At 43.7% G+C, this 23,397-nt stretch overlaps 2 protein-coding genes across 4 annotated transcripts in view; both read left to right on the forward strand.

Moving 5' to 3' along the window:
* LOC112069367 (NADH dehydrogenase [ubiquinone] iron-sulfur protein 5) overlaps window positions 1-10,962 on the forward strand; it is an 18,107-nt gene extending 7,145 nt beyond the window's left edge. Inside the window, exons 2-5 of one of the 3 annotated variants that reach the window (XR_002893725.2) lie at window positions 8,862-9,081; window positions 10,306-10,439; window positions 10,576-10,623; window positions 10,768-10,962. Coding sequence is in view for 2 of the 3 variants with exons in the window: in XM_024136690.2 (XP_023992458.1) it covers window positions 8,866-9,081; window positions 10,306-10,413 (324 nt within the window). In the remaining variant the exon portion in view is untranslated. Of the gene's footprint in view, window positions 1-8,861; window positions 9,082-10,305; window positions 10,541-10,575 lie in introns of those variants that run through there. The other 2 variants (XM_024136690.2, XM_024136689.2) reach the window with 2 other exon arrangements.
* A 3,282-nt stretch (window positions 10,963-14,244) lies between these two features.
* Window positions 14,245-23,397, forward strand: part of LOC112069370 (microtubule-actin cross-linking factor 1, isoforms 1/2/3/4/5-like) — a 278,447-nt gene continuing 269,294 nt past the window's right edge. The window contains 2 exon segments of the mRNA XM_070438520.1: window positions 14,245-14,636; window positions 22,034-22,289. Of these exon segments, the coding sequence (XP_070294621.1) occupies window positions 22,046-22,289 (244 nt within the window). The 5' untranslated portion in view covers window positions 14,245-14,636; window positions 22,034-22,045.

Below are 23,397 nucleotides of genomic sequence, written 5' to 3' on the forward strand. Positions count from 1 at the left end.
CTCGAGATGTTCGCCTGGCATAGACAAACGAGGCTCAGTCCGATGATGCTGTGCACAACTGCACCCGCCAAACCATAGACGGACCCTCCACCTCCAAATCGATCCCAGCTCCACGAGTAACAAGGCCTCGGTGTAACACTCATCCTTCGACGATAAACGCGAATTCGACATCACCCCTGGTGAGACAAAACCACATAACTCGTCAGTGACAGAGCACTTTTTCGAGTTTCTGAGATTCTGGAACATATTATGTTCGAGACTTGTTATTGAGTGTTTTGCTTAGTATAGTGCTTAGTATTATTTGAGGTGTGTTTGATGGCACAGTTGTAGTCGGGTGGAAGACCTATGGTTATCATCACAGGCTGCCTTAATCAGAGCCCTTCTATTGCTCAGCTGCTCCTCTTTTCGCATTGTTGCTGTAACAGATCCTTTGAGCACTGGATAGGATAAAATATGGGATGTAGATGCGAATACCTCTTTGTTTGTATAAAACATTCGGAAAGCAAAACTGAGCCTATATAAAGTTTGAATATTATGATAGACAACTCACGTCAGCCGCGTACTTGCTCGTCTCCGAATCTTCGAGTAGCAGGAGGGTAGGGCGCTTGGTTCCATTGTTTTCTTATTCTTCTTTTCCTGATTTAGTGATTTGTTTCTTAGATGTCTTACAGTTAACGGTATCTCGCAATTTTTATTGGGCTATTTTCAGCCACATCCTTCCAGTTCCTCATGCATCCTTTTGCATCATGCCTAGCAAGTATTAAGGGAGATAGGTCATGGGACTTCCTCTGCAGCGCCATAGACGCTTTGAATCTTGTTGAGTTTTTTCAGAGTCAGTAGAAAGGCTCCTGTACTTTTAGTGTAGACACCTAACGAGTTTCTCTCTACCAATTTGCAGCAAACGACTCGTGCATCGGGGTATATTTTAAATGCCGCATTTACCAGGCTGTGGTATAGAGGGAACTGGGTGGGTGCTATAACGTGCCGGGATATGATGTCCACCAGAATGCTAGTTAGATTTTCGGATGTAATTTGTTTGTACTGATTTCATTTATTAGTGCAACGAAGCATGGGGAAAACAGTGTTTACCACGTTTACAATGAGACCTGTGAAGTTATTTGGATTTTACCAATTATCTTTGAAAGACATGGTCCTGAAAAGGGCTGTTTCTTTTTTTGCTGAGTGTGTCTACTGCATTGGGCGGAGATCTCTCCTTTTGTGTATCAGCCCATTCAGAGCACTACGTTCACCATTACTGTCTTTTCTCCTTATGGTGGGCGCGTCAGCCGTTACACCACCCTCTTTAGCTTCACCCATTTCTGGGTAGTTAACTTCTCTATGTATGGGCACGTCATTGACGCCTAACGCTTCTTGCGTCATGAACAAAGTGCAAAACAGCAGCCGAGGTGGCGAGATCTGGGCTAGAGTAAATCGCCGCGGACGGGCTCTGCAGCTAGAAGTGACTATGAGTTGCTGAAACATCGCGTGCCGATTGAGTATTAATTGACTTCAGTGGGCGGATAGAAACACACTCTGAAGTGTTTTCATCTTGAGAGAGATAGGAGACATAGCGTGACGCTCCGGTTATTGGCATGAGGCTCTGAGTACACAGATCGAAGACACTTCCTGTAGTGGCAATGGCAAGATCACTCTTGTTGAGAGAGTACACACTAAGGCCAAACAGGAAAGTGGAAGATGTTTAATGAGGTCTTTGCTTGGTATCGTGAGTTATATCTCGCCTACAATGCGCGAGTGTTGGGTAACGCCAGTTGAGTGGAACTCCGCGAGACACTTGAGCAAGCAGGTTGATATGACAATGAAATCGGCGCTACGTCTGCACGCTTTATCTCGCGCTATACGTCGCTTCCACTACTGAGACTTGTCTTATATACAATGCTCTCGGAATCAACTCGTTCTGCCATGATGCTTGCGTTTAGCTGATGGAAGGGAACTGCCTTGTTGACCGTAATATAGACAGAAATGAAAGGATGATTTAGTGGGTGTGTCTCCTGACTGAACTGACTCAGCTTTGTTTGTGTGGGCTTTGCGGATTGGGAGCGTGTCACCATCCCGTCCTATACTGTGCTCCATGTTAACTGTGCGGTTATGAATAATGAAGTAGGGGAGCATATCCGGTTTCCAATCGTTCTGCTTTGGTAGAGGAGAGCGAACTGGACTGATTGTCTGATGGCCTCGCTGTTTCTCTTGGTCGGCATACTACCAAGACCCTTCTCTTTACCGGAGTATTATAATGAAGTTATAGAGTACGAGAAGTCGAATTGAGAGAATTCTGCGCCACCGGATTTCGGAAGTTATAATGAGGATTTTATGTTAACACAACATTCACACTATAATGGGCTTGGTTCAATTCGTAGCGAGGGAGTCTCTTCTGGGTCGGTCCGGTGGGTGTGGTGGGTCGTAGATCTGTCTGAATGTGGGGATGATCACTCATTCGTTCCATACTCGAGTGGAATCAAACATTCTTCTTCTTGTTGCTCACTCTTGACCCATCTGGCTCAGGTTATTTCAGCTTACAACGGAGGTATTTAAAAAGGTCATTGTGGTGACTCGGTGTTTTCTAACAGTGGTTGGTGCCATTATTCGGGTTAATCTCTGGAGTTTGGTCCATGCTGGTTCAACCTGTGATACCATATCTAGCTAAATCGATAAAAGCCTTTTCTATATACACGCATTTCATAGATACTCGCTTATCATTGATCCTTGTCGCTCCTCAGGTTTCCCGTGGAGAGTTTCATTAAATTTGGAGTTTCTTGGGAATTGCCCTTTTGGGCTGATAAGTGGCTTTCGCTCTGAGGGATGGTCTCAGCCTCTCACATGTTTTCTGGGTGACTTACCTCGCGCACGTCTATCCTTTGACTCATTCCTCGCTGCTCTTCTTTTTCACTCTCTCTCTTTCGGTCTTTGACCCTTAGTACCCTCTGCACCTTCCCTCCATCTCACAAGGCAGGCAATACGCTTGACCTCTCTTTCATAGATGCGTTCGTTCCACTATCTCATTGCACCCCCTGCCAAGTCCTCCGACATACCTTTGATACTCTTTTCCCTCTCAGCTCTCGCATCCACACTTCCACAACTGCCCTACTGAGGATGGTATCGCGGCATCCCAGACCTTGCTCGTCTCTCCCCGGCTACCTGGCTCTCCTCTCCTCCTATCATCTCTTCCTCTGCTCAGAGAGGCGCTCTCAACCTTATCTCTGATTTTCTGTCCTCCTCACTCTCCTCTCTCTCCCTTTGCTGCATCCTTGGAGCTCTTATGTCCCTATCTCTCAGGCCGGCTTCGGTCTCCCCTCCTGCTCCGTGGCGTCGCCGTCTCATTGCGAGCTCAACAGACAGGCCTACGGGCCAGCCGAGCGGAAATGGAGAAAACCTCGTCCTCCTGCGGACCCTGGCATCCTTTCACTCCCCTCTCTCTATTCTCTCTTCTGTCTCTGCTGCTAAAGCCACTTTCTACACTCTAAAATTCAAGCTTCTGCCTCTAACCTAGGAAGCTCTTGCCACCTTCTCCTCCTCCTGAATCCTCCCCCTCCCCCTCTGCGGATGACTTCGTCCAACCTTTTGAAAAGAGGTCGACGAATCCGATCCTCGTTTCTAAGTCAAACGACACCGCTGGTTTGCTCACACTGCCCTACCTGTGCTGTACCTTTCTATTTCTCCACTCTCGTTCCAGATGAAATCTTCGCGTCTTGTGACGGTCCGGCCCGCCCAACAACTCTGCCCTTGACCCTATCCCTCCTCTTCTCTCAGAATCATTTCCGGAGACCTTCTCCTTACCTCACCTCGCTCATAACTCACCTTGACGCTGGCTACGTTTCCGCCTTCAAGAGAGCGAGCGTAGTCACCCTTCTGAAAAATCTAACACTCGATCCTCCGATGTAACAACTCAACCAGTATCCTTTCTTCTTTTTCTCTCAAAACTCTTGAACGTGCCGTCCTTGGCCAGCTCTCCTGCTATCTCTCTCAGAATGACTTTGGATCCAAATCAAGTCAGGTTTCAGGACTAGTCATCTCAACTGAGACTGCTCTTCCGCTGTGTCACGGAGGCGCTCCGCACTGCTAAAGCTAACTCTCTTCCTCTGCTCTCATCCTTCTAACCTATCGGCTGCCTTTGATACTGTGAACCATCAAGATCTCCCCTCCACCCTCTCCGAGCTGGGCATCTCCAACGCGGCCAGCGCTTGGATTGCGTCCTACCTGACAGGTCGGTCCTACATTGTCATTGCAGGCAATCTCAATGCTGTGCGTTACAGGGAAGACATCCTCCTCCCTCATGTGGTACCCTTCCTGCAGGCTCATCTTGACATGACCCTCCAGCATGACAATGCCACCACACACAGAACGAGCATTATAGCTGATTTCCTGCAAGACAGGAATGTCAGTGTTCTGCCATGGCCAGCGACAAGCCCGGATCTCAATCCCATTGAGCACGGCTGGGTCCTGTTGGATCGGAGGATGAGGGCTAGGGCCATTCCCCCCCAGAAATGTTCGGTAACTTGCAGGTGGCTTGGAGGAGTGGGGTAACATCTCCCAGCAAGAACTGGCAAATCTGGTGCAGTCCATGAGGAGGAGATGCATTGCAGTACTTAATGCAGCTGGTGGCCACACCAGATACTAACTGTTACTTTTGATTTTTACACACCCCTTTGTTCAGGGACACATTGTTCCATTTCTGTTAGTCACATGTCTGTGGAACTTGTTCAGTTTGTCTCAGTTGTTGAATCTTGTTACATTCATACAAATATTTATGCAGTTGACAGTGAGAGGACGTTTCTTTTTTTGCTGGGTTTAGTACCAAAACATTGAAAGGCCATTTTCGCAAAAGTGAGTTTACAAATTTATTAACTTTCAAAGCAAAATTACTTTCCCATTGTTCACAAACTGTAGTGTATGATATACCATTTTGGACAAAAGTAGAGACTTCAGAGCTACAATGTAGAACACACAATTTCAAATTTTGCTATATAAGACCAATTTTGAGATGGTCGGTCACATGTGGGAACTCCTTCAAGACTGTTGGAAAAGCATTCCAGGTGAAGCTGGTTGAGAGAATGCCACGGGTGTGCAAAGCTGTCATCAAGGCAAAGGGTGGCTACTTTGAAGAATCAAAAATATTTGGTTACTACATGATTCCATATGTGTTATTTCATAGTTTTGATGTCTTCACTATTATTCTACAATGTAGAAAATAGTAAAATTAACACTTGTGAATGAGTAGGTGTGTCCAAAATGTTGACTGGTACTGTATAGAGGTCGACAGATACCGATTTAAATCGGACGATTTTTATTTGTTTATTTGTAATAATGACAATTACAACAATACTGAATGAACACTTATTTTAACTTAATATAATACATCAATAAAAATCAATTTAGCCTCAAATAAATAATGAAACATGTTCAAATTGGTTTAAATAATGCAAAAACAAAGTGTTGGAGAAGAAAGTAAAAGTGCAATATGTGCCATGTAAAAAAGCTAATGTTCCTTGCTCAGAACATGAGAACATATGAAAGCTGGTGGTTCCTTTTAACATGAGACTTCAATAGTCAAAGGTATATGGAATACATATGGTATAGAGAGAAATAGTCCTATAAATACTATATTAACGACAACCTAAAACCTCTTACCTTGGAATATTGAAGTCTCATGTTAAAAGGAACCACCAGCTTTCATATGTTCTCATGTTCTGAGCAAGGAACTTAAACGTTAGCTTGTTTACATGGCACATATTGCACTTTTACTTTCTTCTCCAACACTTTTGTGCCAATACTAGGCACTTTACTATTGCCAGTGTAACAGTATAGCTTCCGTCCCTCTCCTCGCTCCTACCTGGGCTCGAACGAGGAACACATCGACAACAGCCACCCTCGAAGCAGCGTTACCCATCGCTCCACAAAAGCCGTGGCCCTTGCAGAGCAAGGGGAACAACTACTCCAAGTCTCAGAGCGAGTGACGTTTGAAACGCTATTAGCGCGCACCCCGCTAACTAGCTAGCCATTTCACATCGGTTACACCAGCCTAATCTCGGGAGTTGATAGGCTTGAAGTCATAAACAGCGCAATGCTTGAAGCTGAGTGAAGAGCTGCTGGCAAAACGCACGAAAGTGCTGTTTGAATGAATGCTTACGAGCCTGCTGCTGCCTACCACTGCTCAGTCAGACTGCTCTATCAAACCATAGACTTAATTATAACATAATAACACACAGAAATACAAGCCTTAGGTCATTAATATGGTCGAATCTGGAAACTATAATTTCGAAAACAAAACGTTTATTATTTCAGTGAAATACAGAACCGTTACGTATTTTATCTAACGTGGCAACCATAAGTCTAAATATTGCTGTTACATTGTACAACCTTCTATGTTATGTCATAATTACGTACAATTCTGGCAAATTAGTTCGCAATGAGCCAGGCGGCCCAAACTGTTGCATATACCCTGACTCTGCGTGCAATAAACGCAAGAGAAGTGACACAATTTCACCTGGTTAATATTGCCTGCTAACCTGGATTTCTTTTAGCTAAATTTGCATGTTTAAAAATATATACTTCTGTGTATTGATTTTAAGAAAGGCATTGATGTTTATGGTTAGGTACACGTTGGAGCAACAACAGTCCTTTTTCCGCGAATGCGCACTGCATCGATTATATGCAACGCAGGACACGCTAGATAACTACACATGGTTGATGATATTACTAGTTTAACTAGTGATTATGATTGATTGATTGTTTTTTATAAGATAAGTTTAATGCTAGCTAGCAACTTACCTTGGCTTCTTACTGCATTCGCGTAACAGGCAGGCTCCTCGTGGAGTGCAATGAGAGGCAGGTGGTTGGAGCGTTGGACTAGTTAACTGTAAGGTTGCAAGATCGAATCCCTGAGCTGACAAGGTAAAAATCTGTCGTTCTGCCCCTGAACATAGGCCGTCATTGAAAATAAGAATGTGTTCTTAACTGACTTGCCTAGTTAAATAAAGGTGAAAAAATAAATAAAAATACAACAACAATAATTGGCCAAATCGGTCGACCTCTAGTACTGTATGTGGACACCCCTTCAAATTAGTGGATTTGGCTATTTCAGCCACACAGCCATAAAATCTCCATAGACAAACATTGGCTGTAGACTGGCCTTACTGAAGAGCTCAGTGATTTTCAACGTGGTACCGTCATAGGATGCCACCTTATCAACAAGTCAGTTTGTCACATTTCTGCCTTGCAAGAGCTGCCCTGGTAAACTGTAAGTGCTATTATTGTGAAGTGAAAACGTCTAGGAGGAATCAAGTGCTGAAGTGCGCAGCGCGGAAAAATTGTCTGTCCTCGGTTGCAACACTCACCAAAGAGTTCCAAACTGCCTCTGGAAGCAACGTCAGCACAATAACTGTTCATCGGGAGCTTCATGAAATGGGTTTCCATGGCCGAGCAGTTGCACACAAGTCTAAGATCACCATGCGCAATGCCAAGAGTGGTGTAAAGCTCGCTACCATTGTACTCTGGAGCAGCGGAAATGCGTTCTTTGGAGTGATGAATCACGCTTCACCATCTGGCAGTCTGACAGACGAATCTGGGTTTGGAGGAAGCCAGGAGAACGCTACCTGCCCCAATGCATAGTGCCAACTGTAAAGTTTGGTGGAGGAGGAATAATGGTCTGGGGCTGTTTTTCATGGTTCGGGTTAGGTCCCTTAGTTCCAGTGAAGGAAAATGTTAACGCAACAGCATACAATGACATTCTAGACAATTCTGTGCTTCCAACTTTGTAACAACAGTTTGAGGAAAGCCCTTTCCTGTTTCAGCATGACAATACCCCCGTGCACAAAGTAAGGTCCATACAGAAATGGTTTGTCGAGATCGGTGTGGAAGAACTTGATTGGTCTGCACAGAGCCCTGACCTCAAACCCATCGAACACTTTGGGATGAATTGGAACACCGACTGCGAGCCAGGCCTAATCGCCCAACATCAGTGCCCGACCTCACTAATGCTGTCGTTGCTCAATGGAAGCAAGTCCCCGCAGCAATGTTCCAACATCTAGTGGAAAGCCTTCCCAGAACAGTGGATGCTGTTTAAGCAGCAAATGGGGGACCTACTGCATATTTACTCCATATTAATGCACATGATATTGGAATGAGGTGTTCGACGAGCAGGTGTCCACATACTTTTAATCATGTAGTGTACGTCATGGAATGTGGAGTCCAATAGAACCTACTTCTAAAACTTCTTATAAAGTTGGTTTTGTAGTATAAACTGGGAATATTTTTGACTGATATTATGATTCGTTTATTTCATATCTGCAAAGTAGTAAAAACGCTGTCAGTTCCACTTTAACTAGCTTGCCCATTCATGTACTGTAATGCTAGTGCATATGGCTGGGTATGGCCCCAGTGTTCTTGAGAGCTAGTAACGTTAGTTAGCTAATTCTACTGAACATTTAGCTATTGTTCTTGAATTCATATTGATGCTTCCAGTTTTATGAACAATAATTTACAGCTAGAGGGCTCTCTATACCAATGAGAAATGTCAGATTTAATTCACAGCCAACACATTGGGTGTATTGATTAGCCGATAGACCCTAACATTAGCAAACAGTTGCAAAATGTTTTGCAACGGACACCATTTACTCCAAATGGAAACAGTTTGGCAACTAAAACAAGAGTTTTCATTGGACAAATTCAGGTATGTCTCTCCCCGTTTTATTCAGTTTGTTTCTGCTTGGTTCCTTGTGACTACATCCCTTGTTATTATGGCCATACATTGTCAAAACCATGACGCCACAGAAACACAGAAAGGCCCCTTTCTAATCAAAAACCTTAAGCATCACCCTTGCTCTTCTCTCTCCCACCCCATCCTGCAGCATCATGCCGTTCATCGACCTCCAGGGGAAGTTGGGCATCAACATGGACAAATGGATGTTGATCCAGGGTGGAGAGCAGCCATACAAACGTGCGCCGCGCTGCCACGCCTTTGAGAAGGAGTGGATCGAGTGTGCGGATGGCATTGGTCAGACCCGTGCCAAGAAGGAGTGCAAGCTAGAGTTTGAGGACTTCTATGAGTGCATGCACAGAGAGAAGACGGTGAGTGTAGGATATCTGTACTGAAGAGTGTGTGTGTGAACTGTGAAGATTGATTGTGTGTGTGTTTCATGTCCTTTCCCCGTAAACACTTGTGATTCCATCAACCAAGACCTGTTGAAGAGTTGTCAGTTGACGTCCATGTCTTTGATTAAAATAACTGCTTGTCATCCTACATGGGTGTCTATCCTAGGGATGTGATGAATGGGGAAATTTTCTTAACATTTAAATGTAAAATTCATACAATTCCACGCAAATTCACAATGAAAGTGAAAGTTTGAATTTCCTTCTCATTTAACTTCTCAAAGTATTGCCACACAGGACTTCGCTGCTGTCGCTTGCCTTTCTCTGTCATTTTCCAACTGTTAACGACGATGGCGTAGTAGTGGAGAGTCGACTCAAATAATTGTTCCCTTGCACGTCGACTCCTATTTCTGAGGGTCAAGATTCGTAGCGGAATCGACTCCTAAGATTCAGTATTTTTGGAGGAGACTGATTAGCCGCATCTTTCATTGGGAGCTAGCAAGAGACGGACGGAGAGAGAGGGGAGGGCACAGTATAGGCAGGACTCGCACCTTCAGTAAAGCAGGGCAAATGATCAATGAATAGCCTAGGATATTGAGATAAACGAGATGCAACACTTCTCACACAGTCACATAAAGTATCTGCACGGGTTCGCGTCACGCTGTTCACATCGTGGTAGCCAGGGCACCAAAACAGCAGAGAAGTTGAGCCTTGTGCTTCAACGCTCTTATTGTTGCGGAAATTGACCTACTATGCTTTTTACTTTCGGCATCTACGTAAAATAAAATGTTTTTCAGTTAGGGATTTTTCTTATTATTAAGGATCCCAATTTCCTTTAAACATTTGAATGTTTAAACGTTCACACCCTTAGTCCATCCTGTCCAGCTCTACTTTAAAAAAAATTGACTTCATGGATAGTTGGAGAAAGCTTTGCTGTTGATTAAAGGATTTCAAGGAGATTATTTTGTTGTTTGACTGTTTTTGTTGTTAAAAATACATTGAGTTGATCAATGAAGAGAATTGTGGTTTTGATCAGCAATGAGCTGAAAAAACAAACCAATATCTCCTAAGAAGTTTTGAGCTCCCCCCCCCCCCCTCAAGTTAGACAGCCTCTCTCAATATTTCCCCTGAATGTGCAGTAAGTGTCTGGTGTGGATATCTCTCTCAGTCCGTGCATCTCTTTCTCTCTTTCTGTGTCTGTAGCACAAGAGGCTGTATGAGATCCGTAAGCAGCGGGACAAGATGGTGAAGGAGGGCACCTACCAGACCCCAGCTCACCACACTGGCGCTCAGGCTGACAACAGGCCTTGACCTTATTTGACCTTGTTGACCACAAGGTGTGTCCCCAACTTGTGTATAATAATTTTCATTCAGATATCACTTTATTGTTCGTGTCTACCCCTGTACAAGTTTGCAAATAAATATTATTGATCGTGAACCTTGTATATTGACTTTCTCTTTCTCCTTTTTTAGGTACAGTGTAGGGAGAGATGATTGGAAGAAAGGGACAGAAATGTGAAGGTGATTTATAATATGTGCACTCAGGTTTCAGTTTGATGTTCACTATATTTGTGTCCCCCCAAAAACGTTTGACAGCCTCTCTCAATATTTCCTCTGAATGTGCAGTTAAGTGTCTGACGTGGATATCTCTCACTGTCTGTGCAGGTAGCTTAGTGGTTAGAGCGTTGGATGAGTAACCGAAAGGTTGCAAGGTCAAATCCCCGAGCTGACAAGGTAAAAATCTGTCGTTCTGCCCCTGAACAAGGCGGTTAACTGTTCCTAGGCCGTCATTGAAAATAAAAATGTGTTCTTAACTGACGTGCCTAGTTAAATAAAGGTAAAATAAATAAATATTTATGATCCCGGTTTTGAATGTGTTAATACTACCGATTTTTGTATTCAATTATTTATAATATCATACTAACTACACAATACCAGACAATATTTTTGTTGAGCTTGAACTTATTCATTATTTACAACCCCAGTTTGAGACTGACATAATGATTTCAAATTAGCCTACTTGTTTTGGGACGCAAATGGCTACAGGTGAAGTACTACAGGACTGCCGACCTGAGAGTAGTGAGAATATTTTCTTCACATACCTGTACAGTGTCTTCAGAAAGTATTCCTATCCCTTGACTTTTTATACATTTTGTTGTGTTACAGCCTGAATTGAAAAATGGATTAAATAGATTTTTTCCCTAACCCATCTACACACAATACCCCATAATGACAAAGTGAATAAAAAAATTGTTGCAAATGTATTAAAAATAAATAGATATCTCATTTACATAAGTATTCACACACCTGAGTCTACTTTGTTGAAGCATCTTTACAGCCCTGTCTTTCTGGGTAAGTCTAAGAGCTTTCCCCACCTGGATTGTGCAACATTTATACATTCTTTTGAAAATTCTTTAAGATCTGTGAAATTGGTTGTTGATCATTGCTAGACAACCATTTTCAGGTCTTGCCATAGTTTTTACTTAAATCTATTGGAATATCTAACTCGGCCACTCAAGAACATTCACTGTCTTCTTGGTAAGCAACTCCAATGTAGATGTGGCCTTTTGTGTTGTATGTTTGGGGCAAATCCAAAATGACTTTGCATTCAGGACAAATAGTGAGTTGCTTTGCAGTATTCCTTTAGTGCACTGTAGCAAACAGGATACATGTTTTGGAAAATGTTACTTCTTTACATGCTTCCTTTTCCCTCTGTCAATTATGTTAGTATTGTGGAGTAACTACAATGTTGTTTGATCCATCCTCAGTTTTCTCCTATCACAGACATGTTTTACAGTCACCGTTGGCCTCATGGTGAAGTCCCTGAGTGGATTTCCTTCTCTCCGGCAACTGAGTATCTGTGTAGTAACTGGGTGTATTGATCCAAAGTGGAATTAATATGCTCAAAGGGATATTCAATGTCTGCTTTTTGTATTTTTACCCATCTATCAATAGGTGCCTTGGAAAACCTCCCTGGTCTTCGTGGTTGTATCTGTGTTTGAAATTCACTGCTTACCTGAGGGACCTTACAGATAATTGTGTGTGTGTGGGTACAGAGATGGGGTAGTCTTTTAAAAAATCATGTTAAAGACTTAATGCACACAGTGAGTCCATGCAACTTATGTGACTTGGTAAGCACATTTTTACTCCTGAACTTATTTAGGCTTTCCATAACAAAGGGGTTGAATACTTATTGACTCAAGACATTTCAGCTTTTCATTTTTAATTAATTAGGAACAATTTTGAAAAACATTACACTGGCATTGTGAGGCATTGTGGGTAGGCCAGTGATAACCAGCAAAATTCATCTTGTTGATAAAAATAAACATGAGACTTCAAGAAATATCTTGTTTAGCAACTCTCCATAAGCCAGACTTGCTTGGGAAGTAGGGGGTAGATGAAATGTGAAATGCACTCAACTCTAAACCCTGTGACCTAATTCTGGTAAATAACAGTCCATGGAGTAGTTGAGAAATACTCCCAAGGGACAGCTTCTCCTGATGAAAGCTAAATATGAATGGATGCCCTCTGACACCCTCATTCAATTACCAAGTGTATCACTTGCGTTTATAAGATTATGAGATTATCCATGTCACCACAAGGTGGTGCCAAAAGCCAAGTAATTACTACAAAACCTACCATCTACCTAATCATGTCAAATTACATTTTAAAGTAGATAGACTTCTGTTACAATGCTTGACAAATGTTACAGAGAAGTCCATCGTTTAGTAGCAACAAAAAATAAAGGGTTTCTTACTTGCTGATATACAGTGGAAAAATAAGTATTATGAAGTGATGTTGGCCTCGGCCTTAATCACAAGGATTTTGTTTTTATTAATAACAGATACTAGAGATGGCAATACTGTCACAATATAGCCTACAAACAGTTTTGATGAAGTGTGTGATTGAGGGAGGGAGATGAAGAGAGGCGCAGCGGTCTAAGGCACTGCATCTCAGTGCAAGAGGTGTCACTACAGACCCTGGTTCGATCCCGGGCTGTATCATAACCGGACGTGATAGGGCGGCGCACAATTGCCCAGCGTCGTCCGGGTTAGGGGATGGTTTGGCGGGGTTGGCCCTCGTAAAATAACTGACTTGCCTAGTAAAATAAAACAATTCAAATATGGATTTTTCATACACGCCAAAAGATTGTCTCTTGTCCTATCAAAAAAGTCTAAATGAAATTCGGTGTGCCTTGCCAAATGAAAAGCAGTGCAATTTTGCAACCTAGACTGGAGGCTTGCTTCAGAAGGTAGCATAACTTTGGGCTGTAGAAGGTAACAACATTAGACTGCTTAAATTTACTGATGGGCCTATAATAAAGTCTCCTTTTACATTAAGTTAATAAAAATAAGGGAATAACGCATTTCTGTAATTGGCAATAAAACAGGTCAACTGCAAGGCAATAAAGTAGCACAATAGGCCTATAGTTTTGTAAAATAAAATCCCGTGCTAACCAGACAGGCCAAAATCCCCTATCCCAAAAACTTGATTAAAACCTTGTGATGACTAGCCTAGATCTATCCCATATTGTTGCTTTTCACCTTGTCACACTGTATAGATATAGTGTAACCCCAGACTCTGACGTGATTCAGAACAGTAATGGTGTCTTCTGAAGCAAGTCTCCAGTCTAGGTTGCAAAATTGCACTGCTTTTCATTTGGCAAGGCACACCGAATTTCATTTAGCCTTTGTTTGATTAAAACATCAGCAGCGAGCCTAGTTAATCCTGAACTGTCGGACAACATTCCGTCGCGTTCTCTGACGGCTCGGCGGATGGAGGGAGGGTCATTCTTACAAGCTTTTCTCCCGGCCGGACAAACTGGCCTCTCCTGTAGGACTGGGAAGGTCCTGCAACTACAAACTAACCTACAAAACTCAGTTACATAAATACATATTGGAGATGGGGGGAGGAGGGGTCAGGAGAAATAGGAGAACAGGGATGATAGATCAATGGATTAAGGATTAATATGATCACATGCAAAACCTATTGCAAAAGCAGTAGCCAAACACAGCTCTTTCGTGTTTGCTATGCATCCACAAATATTCCAAATGTATACGCCCATTCCAAAAAATAGCGTGCGTCGTGCCAGTTGCCCGTGCGCGAATCGTGCTGCTGAGCCCCAGATGACGTTGGAACACACTGAAATGCCATTTTCTCGACAATAAAAATCTATGGGTTAAATGTTAAACCCGTTACATTGCCTACCCATTTATATGAGGTCAGGAGAAAGGAGAGCGAAAGTTGGCGGGCGAGAGTGAGGGGGGTTGTAGAGACAGGAAAGAACGGGAGAAAAGGAGGGAGAAGGAAGGAGGGGAATAGACAGCCATTAACGATTCACGGTCGTGGTATTCATCTCTTCCTTGTCCCGGTTCGATACAAACCGCTGAGTCGCAGCCCTGATCAGACAGTCTGTATCTAAACGTGCGTCCGAAAGAGGAGAGAAGGTTGTCGTGAGGAGGGAGACTCTAGCCACAGCATCCCTGTCTCTGTAATCCAATAGGATATTCGGATTTGGGGACCGCTATTCTCCGGTAAGGTTTCGGTGTCGCGGAACACAGCATGTGTAATCTGAATCATATTGACAGCCGTTTTAGATTGTGAAATACATATGATACAATACATGTATTATGGTTGCATTTTAATTACCGATGTGGTAAAAGTATTCCCGTAGCCTGATGTCCAATATCTGTTCTTAATTGCATAGTAATAAATCGATCTTTATGTAATTCATAAAATTATTGGTCTAATTAAGCTATTAGGATATACATACTGATGTATAGGGAATTGTTATTTTTTTGGTAAGATAAAAATATAAGGTATCCCATATGCCTATCAAAATCGATTTTTATCCACGCTTGCTACTGGTTTAGGTGCTTTGTGCTTGAAAATGAGAAATGAAAAGGGGTTGGAAGGGTTTCTAGGTCCAACAGCCTAACAATGTTATTCTACGAATGAGAGAGACACAAAACACCCATGTCACAGACGGATGAACGTTATTAGCCCGTTCTGCAGGCAGTGTGGACAAATAGCTCCAGTATGCTCCTTGACTTTGTTCCCCACGACAATTCCAAATAGGACCGATGCTCAAATGCATAGCTTTACCGCTACATCACCCCTTCTTCTACAGGGCATAACATTCTTATGGTCTATTGTTATTTCGTTAAGTCCATAGCCATATGCAAGAGCTGGTTATTCAAGCTATTGTGATTTATGTTACAATAGCTTAGATTTCTGAATAGAAGTAGGTGTCCCTGATTACGATAATGTCATTGATCGACCATTAATTACAGGTGATAATACTATGGGGACCGTGCATTCATCAAAATACATCTCTAGAGCGGCATCAAGGAATGTTATACATTTATAGTCTGTTTTTACACAAGTTGTCTATGTTCAGCCTTCCTCACACCAAAGGCTGTCTGGAAAATAGCAAAAATCTGTGCTAGGGGTGAAAGCAAGATTCAGGGGTCCCCCGTTGATTCACACACCAGATGGCTTTTCCTTTTGTGAGCAGCCTTGTGTTGATCATAAATCATAAGCTAACACGGTCAGTTTGTCTGTCTAGCCCACGCTAGTCAAAGTAAATAAACAATCAAGTAGTCATCAATGTCCCGTTTTAAACCAGAATCATATTTTTCTCCTATTCCGTGAGACACTTCACACTCGTTGCCAAATATTATGTCTACTACTCTCAGTCCTTTTCTCAGCTGCAGTGCCCCCTTATTTCATTAAATATTCAAGAATCAGGGAACTACCACCATGAAACTATATGGAATAAAATGTCACAGAGGTGGCACTGTTCTGTGTTGTCTTTGCTGTAAAATAAATGGAAGTAATGTCAGACAGTGTATGTCAGTACTGTCCGTCTGTATCTGCCTGCCTGTCCGCCTGCCCTTCCTGCTGTCTTCCTGCCTGCCTGTCAGCTGTCTGTCTGTCTGTCTGTCTGTCTGTCTGTCTGTGTCTACTCGATCGAATCTGGCCATTTGCCTCTGAATTGCCTCGTTCAGAACAACCAATAAAACAGATTTCTCAGGATACATTGAGTACTTCCCTGAGAGCAATGCAGGCTTCCATTCCCGACCCCAGCATTCTTTTAGGAGAGCATCCTCTTGGTAAAAGTGATAAGGTAGTTTGCTCTTCTGTAAATGTTGCTTGTGGTGAGATGATCAGATGATGACATATCGTCTCATTATCATAGATTTTTCTCTCGTACACGCATGCACACACACACACACACATACATGGTCTATGGCGCCGGGAAGAGATGGCTGCTGCTTTACGGGATCCAACCAATTGTGCTATTGTGTGTGTTTTTTCACGTTGTTTGTAACTTATTTTGTACATAATGTTTCTGCCACTGTCTCTTATGACCGAAAAGAGCTTCTGGATATCAGAACAGCGATTACTCACCTCGTTAAAGAAAAACTATTCGTCCAGTACGACTCGGTCGCAAAAGATTTACTTCAGACAATGCCCAAATCCATGCCATTCGCATGAAGAAGAGACAGAGATATCGGGGACGTAGGTCGGGGTGCCTTGTAAGGATCCGACGACAAGTGGGTCTACCATCAATCCTATTAGCCAACGTGCAATCATTGGATTACAAACTGGATGAGATCCTTTCAAACCTATCCTACCAACAGGACATTCAAAACTGTAATATCTTATGTTTCACCGAGTCGTGGCTGACCAACGATATGGAAAACATACAGTTGGATGGGTTTTCCGTCCATCTGCAAGACAGAACAGCTGCCTCCGATAAGACAAGGGGTGGCGGTCGTGTCTAGTACACCACATCAGTCACTGGCTTCATCAATAAGTGCATCGATGACGTTGTCTCCGCAGTGACCGTACGTACATACCCCAACCAGAAGCCATGGATCACAGGCTACATCCGCACTGAGCTAAAGGGTAGAGCTGCTGCTTTCAAGGAGCGGGACTCTAACCCGGACGCTTATAAGAAATCCCGCTATGCCCTCCGACGAACCATCAAACAGGCAAAGCGTCAATACAGGACTAAGATTGAATCCTACTACACCTGTTCCGACGCTCGTCGGATGTGGCAGGGCTTGCAAACTATTACAGACTACAAAAGGAAGCACAGCCGCGAGCTGCCCAGTGACACGAGCTTACCAGATGAGCTAAATAACTTCTATGCGCGCTTCGAGGCAAGACACAATGAGGCATGCATGAGAACATCAGCTGTTCTGGACGACTGTGTGATCATGCTCTCCGATGTGAGTAAGACCTTTAAACAGGTCAACATTCACAAGGCCGCAGGGCCAGACGGATTACCAGGACGTGTACTCCGAGCTAGCGCTGACCAACTGGCAAGTGACTTCACTGACACTTTCAACCTGTCCCCGCCTGAGTCTGTAATACCAACATGTTTCAAGCAGACCACCATAGTCCCTGTGCCCAAGAACACCAAGGTAACCTGCCTAAATGACTACCGACCCGTAGCACTCACGTCTGTAGCCATGAAGTGCTTTGAAAGGCTGGTCATGGCTCACATCAACACCATTATCTCAGAAATTCTAGACCCAGTCTAATTTGCATACTGCCCCAACAGATCCACAGATGACGCAATCTCTATTGCGCTCCACACTGCCCTTTCCCACCTGGACAAAAGGAACACCTATGTGAGAATGCTAATCATTGACTACAGCTCAACGTTCAACACCATAGTGCCCTCAAAGCTCATCACTAAGCTAAGGACCCTGGGACTAAACACCTCTCTCTGCAACTGGATCCTGGACTTCCTGACGGGCCGCCCCCAGGTGGTAAGGGTAGGTAACAACACATCTGTCACGCTGATCCTCAACACGGGGGAGGGGTGCATGCTCAGTCCCCTCCTCTACTCCCAGTTCACCAAGACGACTCCAACACCATCCTTAAGTTTGCCAATGGCACAACAGTGGTAGGCCTGATCAACGACAACGATGAGACAGCCTATGGGGAGGAGGTCAGAGACCTGGCAGTGTGGTGCCAGCATAACAACGTCTCCCTCAACGTGATCAAGACAAAGGAGATGATCGTGGACTACAGGAAAAGGAGGGCAGAGCACACCCCCATTCTTATTGACGGGGCTGTAGTGGAGCGGGTTGAGAGCTTCAAGTTCCTTGGTGTCCACATCACCAACGAACTCTCATGGTCCAAACACACCAAGACAGTCGTGAAGAGGGGACAACAATGCCTATTCCCCCTCAGGAGACTGAAAAGATTTGGCATGGGTATTCAGATCCTCAAAAAGTTCTACAGCTGCACCGTCGAGAGCATCCTGACTGGTTACATCACCGCTTGGTATGTCAGCTGCTCAAGGCCCTAACAATTGCCAAAGATTCCAGCCATCCTAGTCATAGACTGTTCTCTCTGCTACCGCATGGCATGCGGTACCGAAGCGCCAAGTCTAGGTCCAAAAGGTTTCTTAACAGCTTCTACCCCCAATTCATAAGACTCCTAAACAGCTAATCAAATGGCTACCCGGAATATTTGCATTGACACACTTTTTCAGTTCTGCCCAAAAATGTTCTATAGGATTGAGGTCAGGGCTTTGTGATGGCCACTCCAATACCTTGACTTTGTTGTCCTTAAGCCATTGTGCCACAACTTTGGAAGTATGCTTGAGGTCATTGTCCATTTGGAAGACCCATTTGCGACCAAGCTTTAACTTCCTGACTGATGTCTTGAGATGTTGCTTCAGTATATCCACATAATTTTCCTGCCTTATGATGCCATCTATTTTGTGAAGTGCACCAGTCCCTCCTGCAGCAAAGCATCCCCTCAACATGATGCTGCCACCCCCGTGCTTCACGGTTCGGATGGTGTTCGGATGGTGTTCTTTGGCTTGCAAGCCTCCCCCTTTTTCCTACAAACATAACGATGGTCACTATGGCCAAATAATTATATTTTTGTTTCATCAAACCAGAGGACATTTCCCCAAAAAGTACGATCTTTGTACCCATGTGCAGTTGCAAACCGTAGTCTGGCTTTTTTATGGCGGTTTTGGAGCAGTGGCTTCTTCCTTGCTGAGCGGCCTTTCAGGTTATGTCGATTATAGGACTTGTTTTACTGTGGATATAGATACTTTTGTACCTGTTTCCTCCAGCATCTTCACAAGGTCCTTTGCTGTTGTTCTGTCTGTAAACAATTGTTGGAAAAATTACTTGTGTCATGCACAAAGTAGATGTCCTAACCGACTTGCCAAAATTGTAGTTTGTTAATGATACATTTGTGGAGTGGTTGAAAAACAAGTTTTAATGACTCCAACCTAAGTGTATGTAAACTTCTGACTTCAACTGTACATTCTTGACACTTATTTTTCTTAAAACTGCATAGTTGGTTAAGGGCTCGTATATGTAAGCATTTCACTGTAAGGTCTACCTACACCTGTTGTATTCGGCGCATGTGATTTGATTTGACACACACGCACATATGCGCAGTGCAGGTTGACGTTTATTGTCATGATTCTTGTCCTGGAGGCAGAAATGAGCGATTTCCCCTTAGATAGGCCAGCTGCAAAGTCAAAATTGGCTGTATTCTAAACATTTATTTAAAAAATATATAACTCTTTTGTGTTAATATAAGGTTAGGGTTACACATTAGGGTTAGCAGTGTGGGTTAAGGTTAGGTTTAAAATCAGATTTTCTGACTTTTGTGGCTGTGCTAGCTAGTGACCACTCTGCAGAGCTCCAGTACAATAAAAAAACCGCTAACCTGCATATGGAGTACACACACGCTTTCTCTCCTTTCTCCCTCTCTCTCATGTTCATTCCCTCAGACAGTCAACTCCAGCAGCACCTCAATGGCAGTGACTTTTGACAGTGGCTTTCTGTATCGGAGCATGTCTGGATCGCCAGTGAGTCGGGGTTGAGAGTCTAGTCAGTGTTACTCATAGCTGGAGGCCTATATCTATGAGGATCGCTCAACTGTCTCCAAGATCATTCATGCACGTACACAAAACCATGTGGATTATTTGCCTTTATGCCTAGGTAACCCTACTATCTGTTCAACTATCAATGAGGCTTCAACAGCTGTTAATCGGTAAATCGGTCCATAGACTATGAAGGAATGCTGTTTTGGAATCACTCTGTCTCAGCTGTGGATGGGAACACCCTGTATCCATGGCCATGCAAATCCGGAAGCCTCGTTACATCTTATAAATCAACCCAGTCAACTGTTCTGCGTCTTTACATGGTGCAACTCCAACAGCTGTTGTCGGGGGGAGAGTGGGAGAGAGAGGGAAGAGGACTGAGACAGAGAGAGGGGGAGAGGGAAGAGAACTGAGACAGAAAGGGAGGAGAAAGAGGGAAGAAGACTGAAAGATAGAGAGGGAAGAGGACTGTGAGCGAGAGAAAGGAGGGGGCTGTTTTGGAAAGGTAATTATTGAATAATTCCGAATTCTTTCGGACTTTTCAGCTTTTTCTTTCAAAAGCTGTCTTCCTTTCATGCGATGCCACACGAAGGCATAATGACACAGTGTGGCTTTGAATCCCCCATTCTGTCTCTATTTATACACCACTGGCTCCGGTCGCCTCAGAACCAACACTCTGTCAGGCAGCAGCAGGGAAACTGAGTGATCCAACGGCACGCTGAGGATGCTGGGAAGGGACATGCTGGAGGAAGTGGGGCAGGCATTCTGCCCAGGGCTAGACTAGTACAAGGAAATTTGCCACAGTTACCACAGATGGAAATAGTAGTTAGCTTGTTTGACTTACTACTCACATATCAATTAAATATTTCCACTACCTAACCACTGCTATAGTAGTAAGGGAGTTTGTATAATTTCAGTCAATTGCAAATTGGATAGAAGGCCAAAATTATGGATAGAAGGCCAAAACTCTTTCTTTTAAATACTCTTCCTTATTTAGATAAAAATGGAAAACCGTGGTGGTTTTGTGCTTAACTAGGATCCTCATGAGACGTAAAACTGCAAAGGTCTGGTCTGAAAAATAGCTGAATAAAACCAGAATCAAATCGCGTCAGTCATTTAGCATGACTGGGTCAGCCTTTAGACAGCCTTTAGACAGTAAAACCCATTCAAAGTCCCCAGACACCAATGTGCTGAGGTCAGTGGTATTGATCCCCAATATGATGGACAGAGCCCTAGTCCATGCTCCCGTGGGTCCCATCCACATGCAGCTGATCACAGAAGAACTCAGTGCTCCTCAGCGCCTCTCTCTGCATGACTCGAGTAGAGAATCCAGTATCGACCAGGACCCAGACTGTATTAATAGAATCTGGAGTGAGGGTATTCGATCAACCTGTCCCTTGGTCTTTCCACATCATTACTTCAGTGACTCAGCAGCGATGTCTGTTGAACCATCATCATCATGACCCCAAGACGCACCCGTCAATCATCTATTTTGAATGTAGAGTAATGGAAGTCATACTGCTCTTGATTGTCGCCAAGGTTGCTTGAAAGATGCTCAATTGTCCTGATTTCGTCCTTTTCCTGTCCTTCTCCATTGACTATTGATTGAAGTGTGGTGTGGTTTCACAACCGCTCCAGTGACGCTGTGATGTCTAGCCATCCTCTTTTCCTTTATGTCAATCATCTTCATCTTGAAGTTGAGTAATGGTTTTCTGCTGTCATATTACTTTGAACTCGTCAAACTCATTGAGCGTCATTGAGACCTGGCAGTTCTGTTAACCTCCATCCTCCTCCCTATCGTCGTCACCATTAGTTTACCACATCGTGTTGTAACCAAGGTGACTTAAACGAATTACAAGAAGCCTTGCATTATTCGTGAGCGATGCCAGATTACACTGTGGGTGATGAATTATACAGCATTGCCTATCGCTCATACTTCCTTTCTTTCTCTTCTCTGTCCTCCCTTTTTTCTTCCCCCCTTTTACCCTGCCCTTATTTCTACCACCCCCACACTCTTCCCCATCTCTTTTACTCCATTCCCTCTTTTTCTTCCAGCCCTCCGGTGTGATGGAGTCCTCGGACGAGGAGACACTGAGCGAGCGCTCCTACGTTAGCGAGAGGAGCGAGCGGTCTTTGCGTAGCGAGCGCTCGGGGGGCTCTCTGTCCCCCTGCCCGTCCGGACTCCAAGGCCCCTCTGGGGACACCCTACCCTGGAACCGACCGTCCAGACACGAGAGAGGAGAGAGGAGAAAGAGGAAAACCCACAACTCAGTGCTGGACCCGGCCGAGAGGGCGGTGGTGCGTGTTGCAGGTAAGACATTTGGGAAGTATATACTTCTCACCTGTAGAGGGTATACCTGCAGAGATGGGAACTGATAATGGTCCTCCTTCATTCGGGGAAGACAGAAGGCAAATGTGTGGCAATGTTTTCCTTACAATGTCAAGCATTTTATTACACATTGGAATATTGTTAAGTCTAATGTAATTTAAAAAAGAGCTATCTTTGTAATGATTGTGCTGTATGGGAGGGAGTGGTGAGGATGAGTCTACATCTCTCCATCCCTCTATCCCTCTATGAATGTGGATGTGGGTTGGGAGTGCAACAAAACATATATCATAGCAACACTACAATTGGCAGCAACTAGGCATATATATTTTTAAACAGAGTGTACTGTACTTTTACTGAAGAGTTGTGATACCGCTACAAATACATCAGAGAAAATAATCTGTCAGGTTTATGGCTTGAGGATTTTCAAAAAAAAAAAAATCATCAGTGAACCTGCCATTGTTCCAGCTTGGGTTTTATAAGGGAGTAAAGTGTTTGTGACGGAAGGAGCGACTAAAGATATCGTGAAAAGGGAATGGTTATGTATGCCGCGTTTGTTTCCTCAGGCATGCAAGCTGCTCTTCGCCTGCTATTTCTGTTACTTTCATTACTCTTTACAAACACAATCAGCGTCCCACTGGGCACAGACTTAAATTCACCGTCTATTCCACGTTGGTTCAATGCCATTTCATTGAAATGACCTGGAAACAACGTTGATTCAACCAGTGTGTGCCCGGTGGGATTGTTGTGCGCTAAAAGAGATGCACACAAAGAGTTGGATTGATGTGGTGTGTAACAGAAGCTCCTGATAACTGTTGTGAATCAGATATCCGGACTGAGCCATCGGAAATAATACATTTAAATTGGGACTGGTGAACTGCAATCCACTTAAACAAAATATTTTAAAGTGTTTCAACACTGTTAAGTTTTAAACACAGGTTTAATACACAGTTTGCACTTGTGTGAACTGTGAATCAGAATTCAACTGTATATACTAACCAGTGTGGGGGAGAGAGGAGGCACTCAACCAATTCCTGGTCAGAGGTCAAGAGAAAGGAGTGTGAGAGAAACCAAACTGTCATGCTAAAGCTAC

Source organism: Salvelinus sp. IW2-2015, unplaced genomic scaffold, assembly GCF_002910315.2.
Source record: "Salvelinus sp. IW2-2015 unplaced genomic scaffold, ASM291031v2 Un_scaffold995, whole genome shotgun sequence".
Taxonomy (NCBI): domain Eukaryota; kingdom Metazoa; phylum Chordata; class Actinopteri; order Salmoniformes; family Salmonidae; genus Salvelinus; species Salvelinus sp. IW2-2015.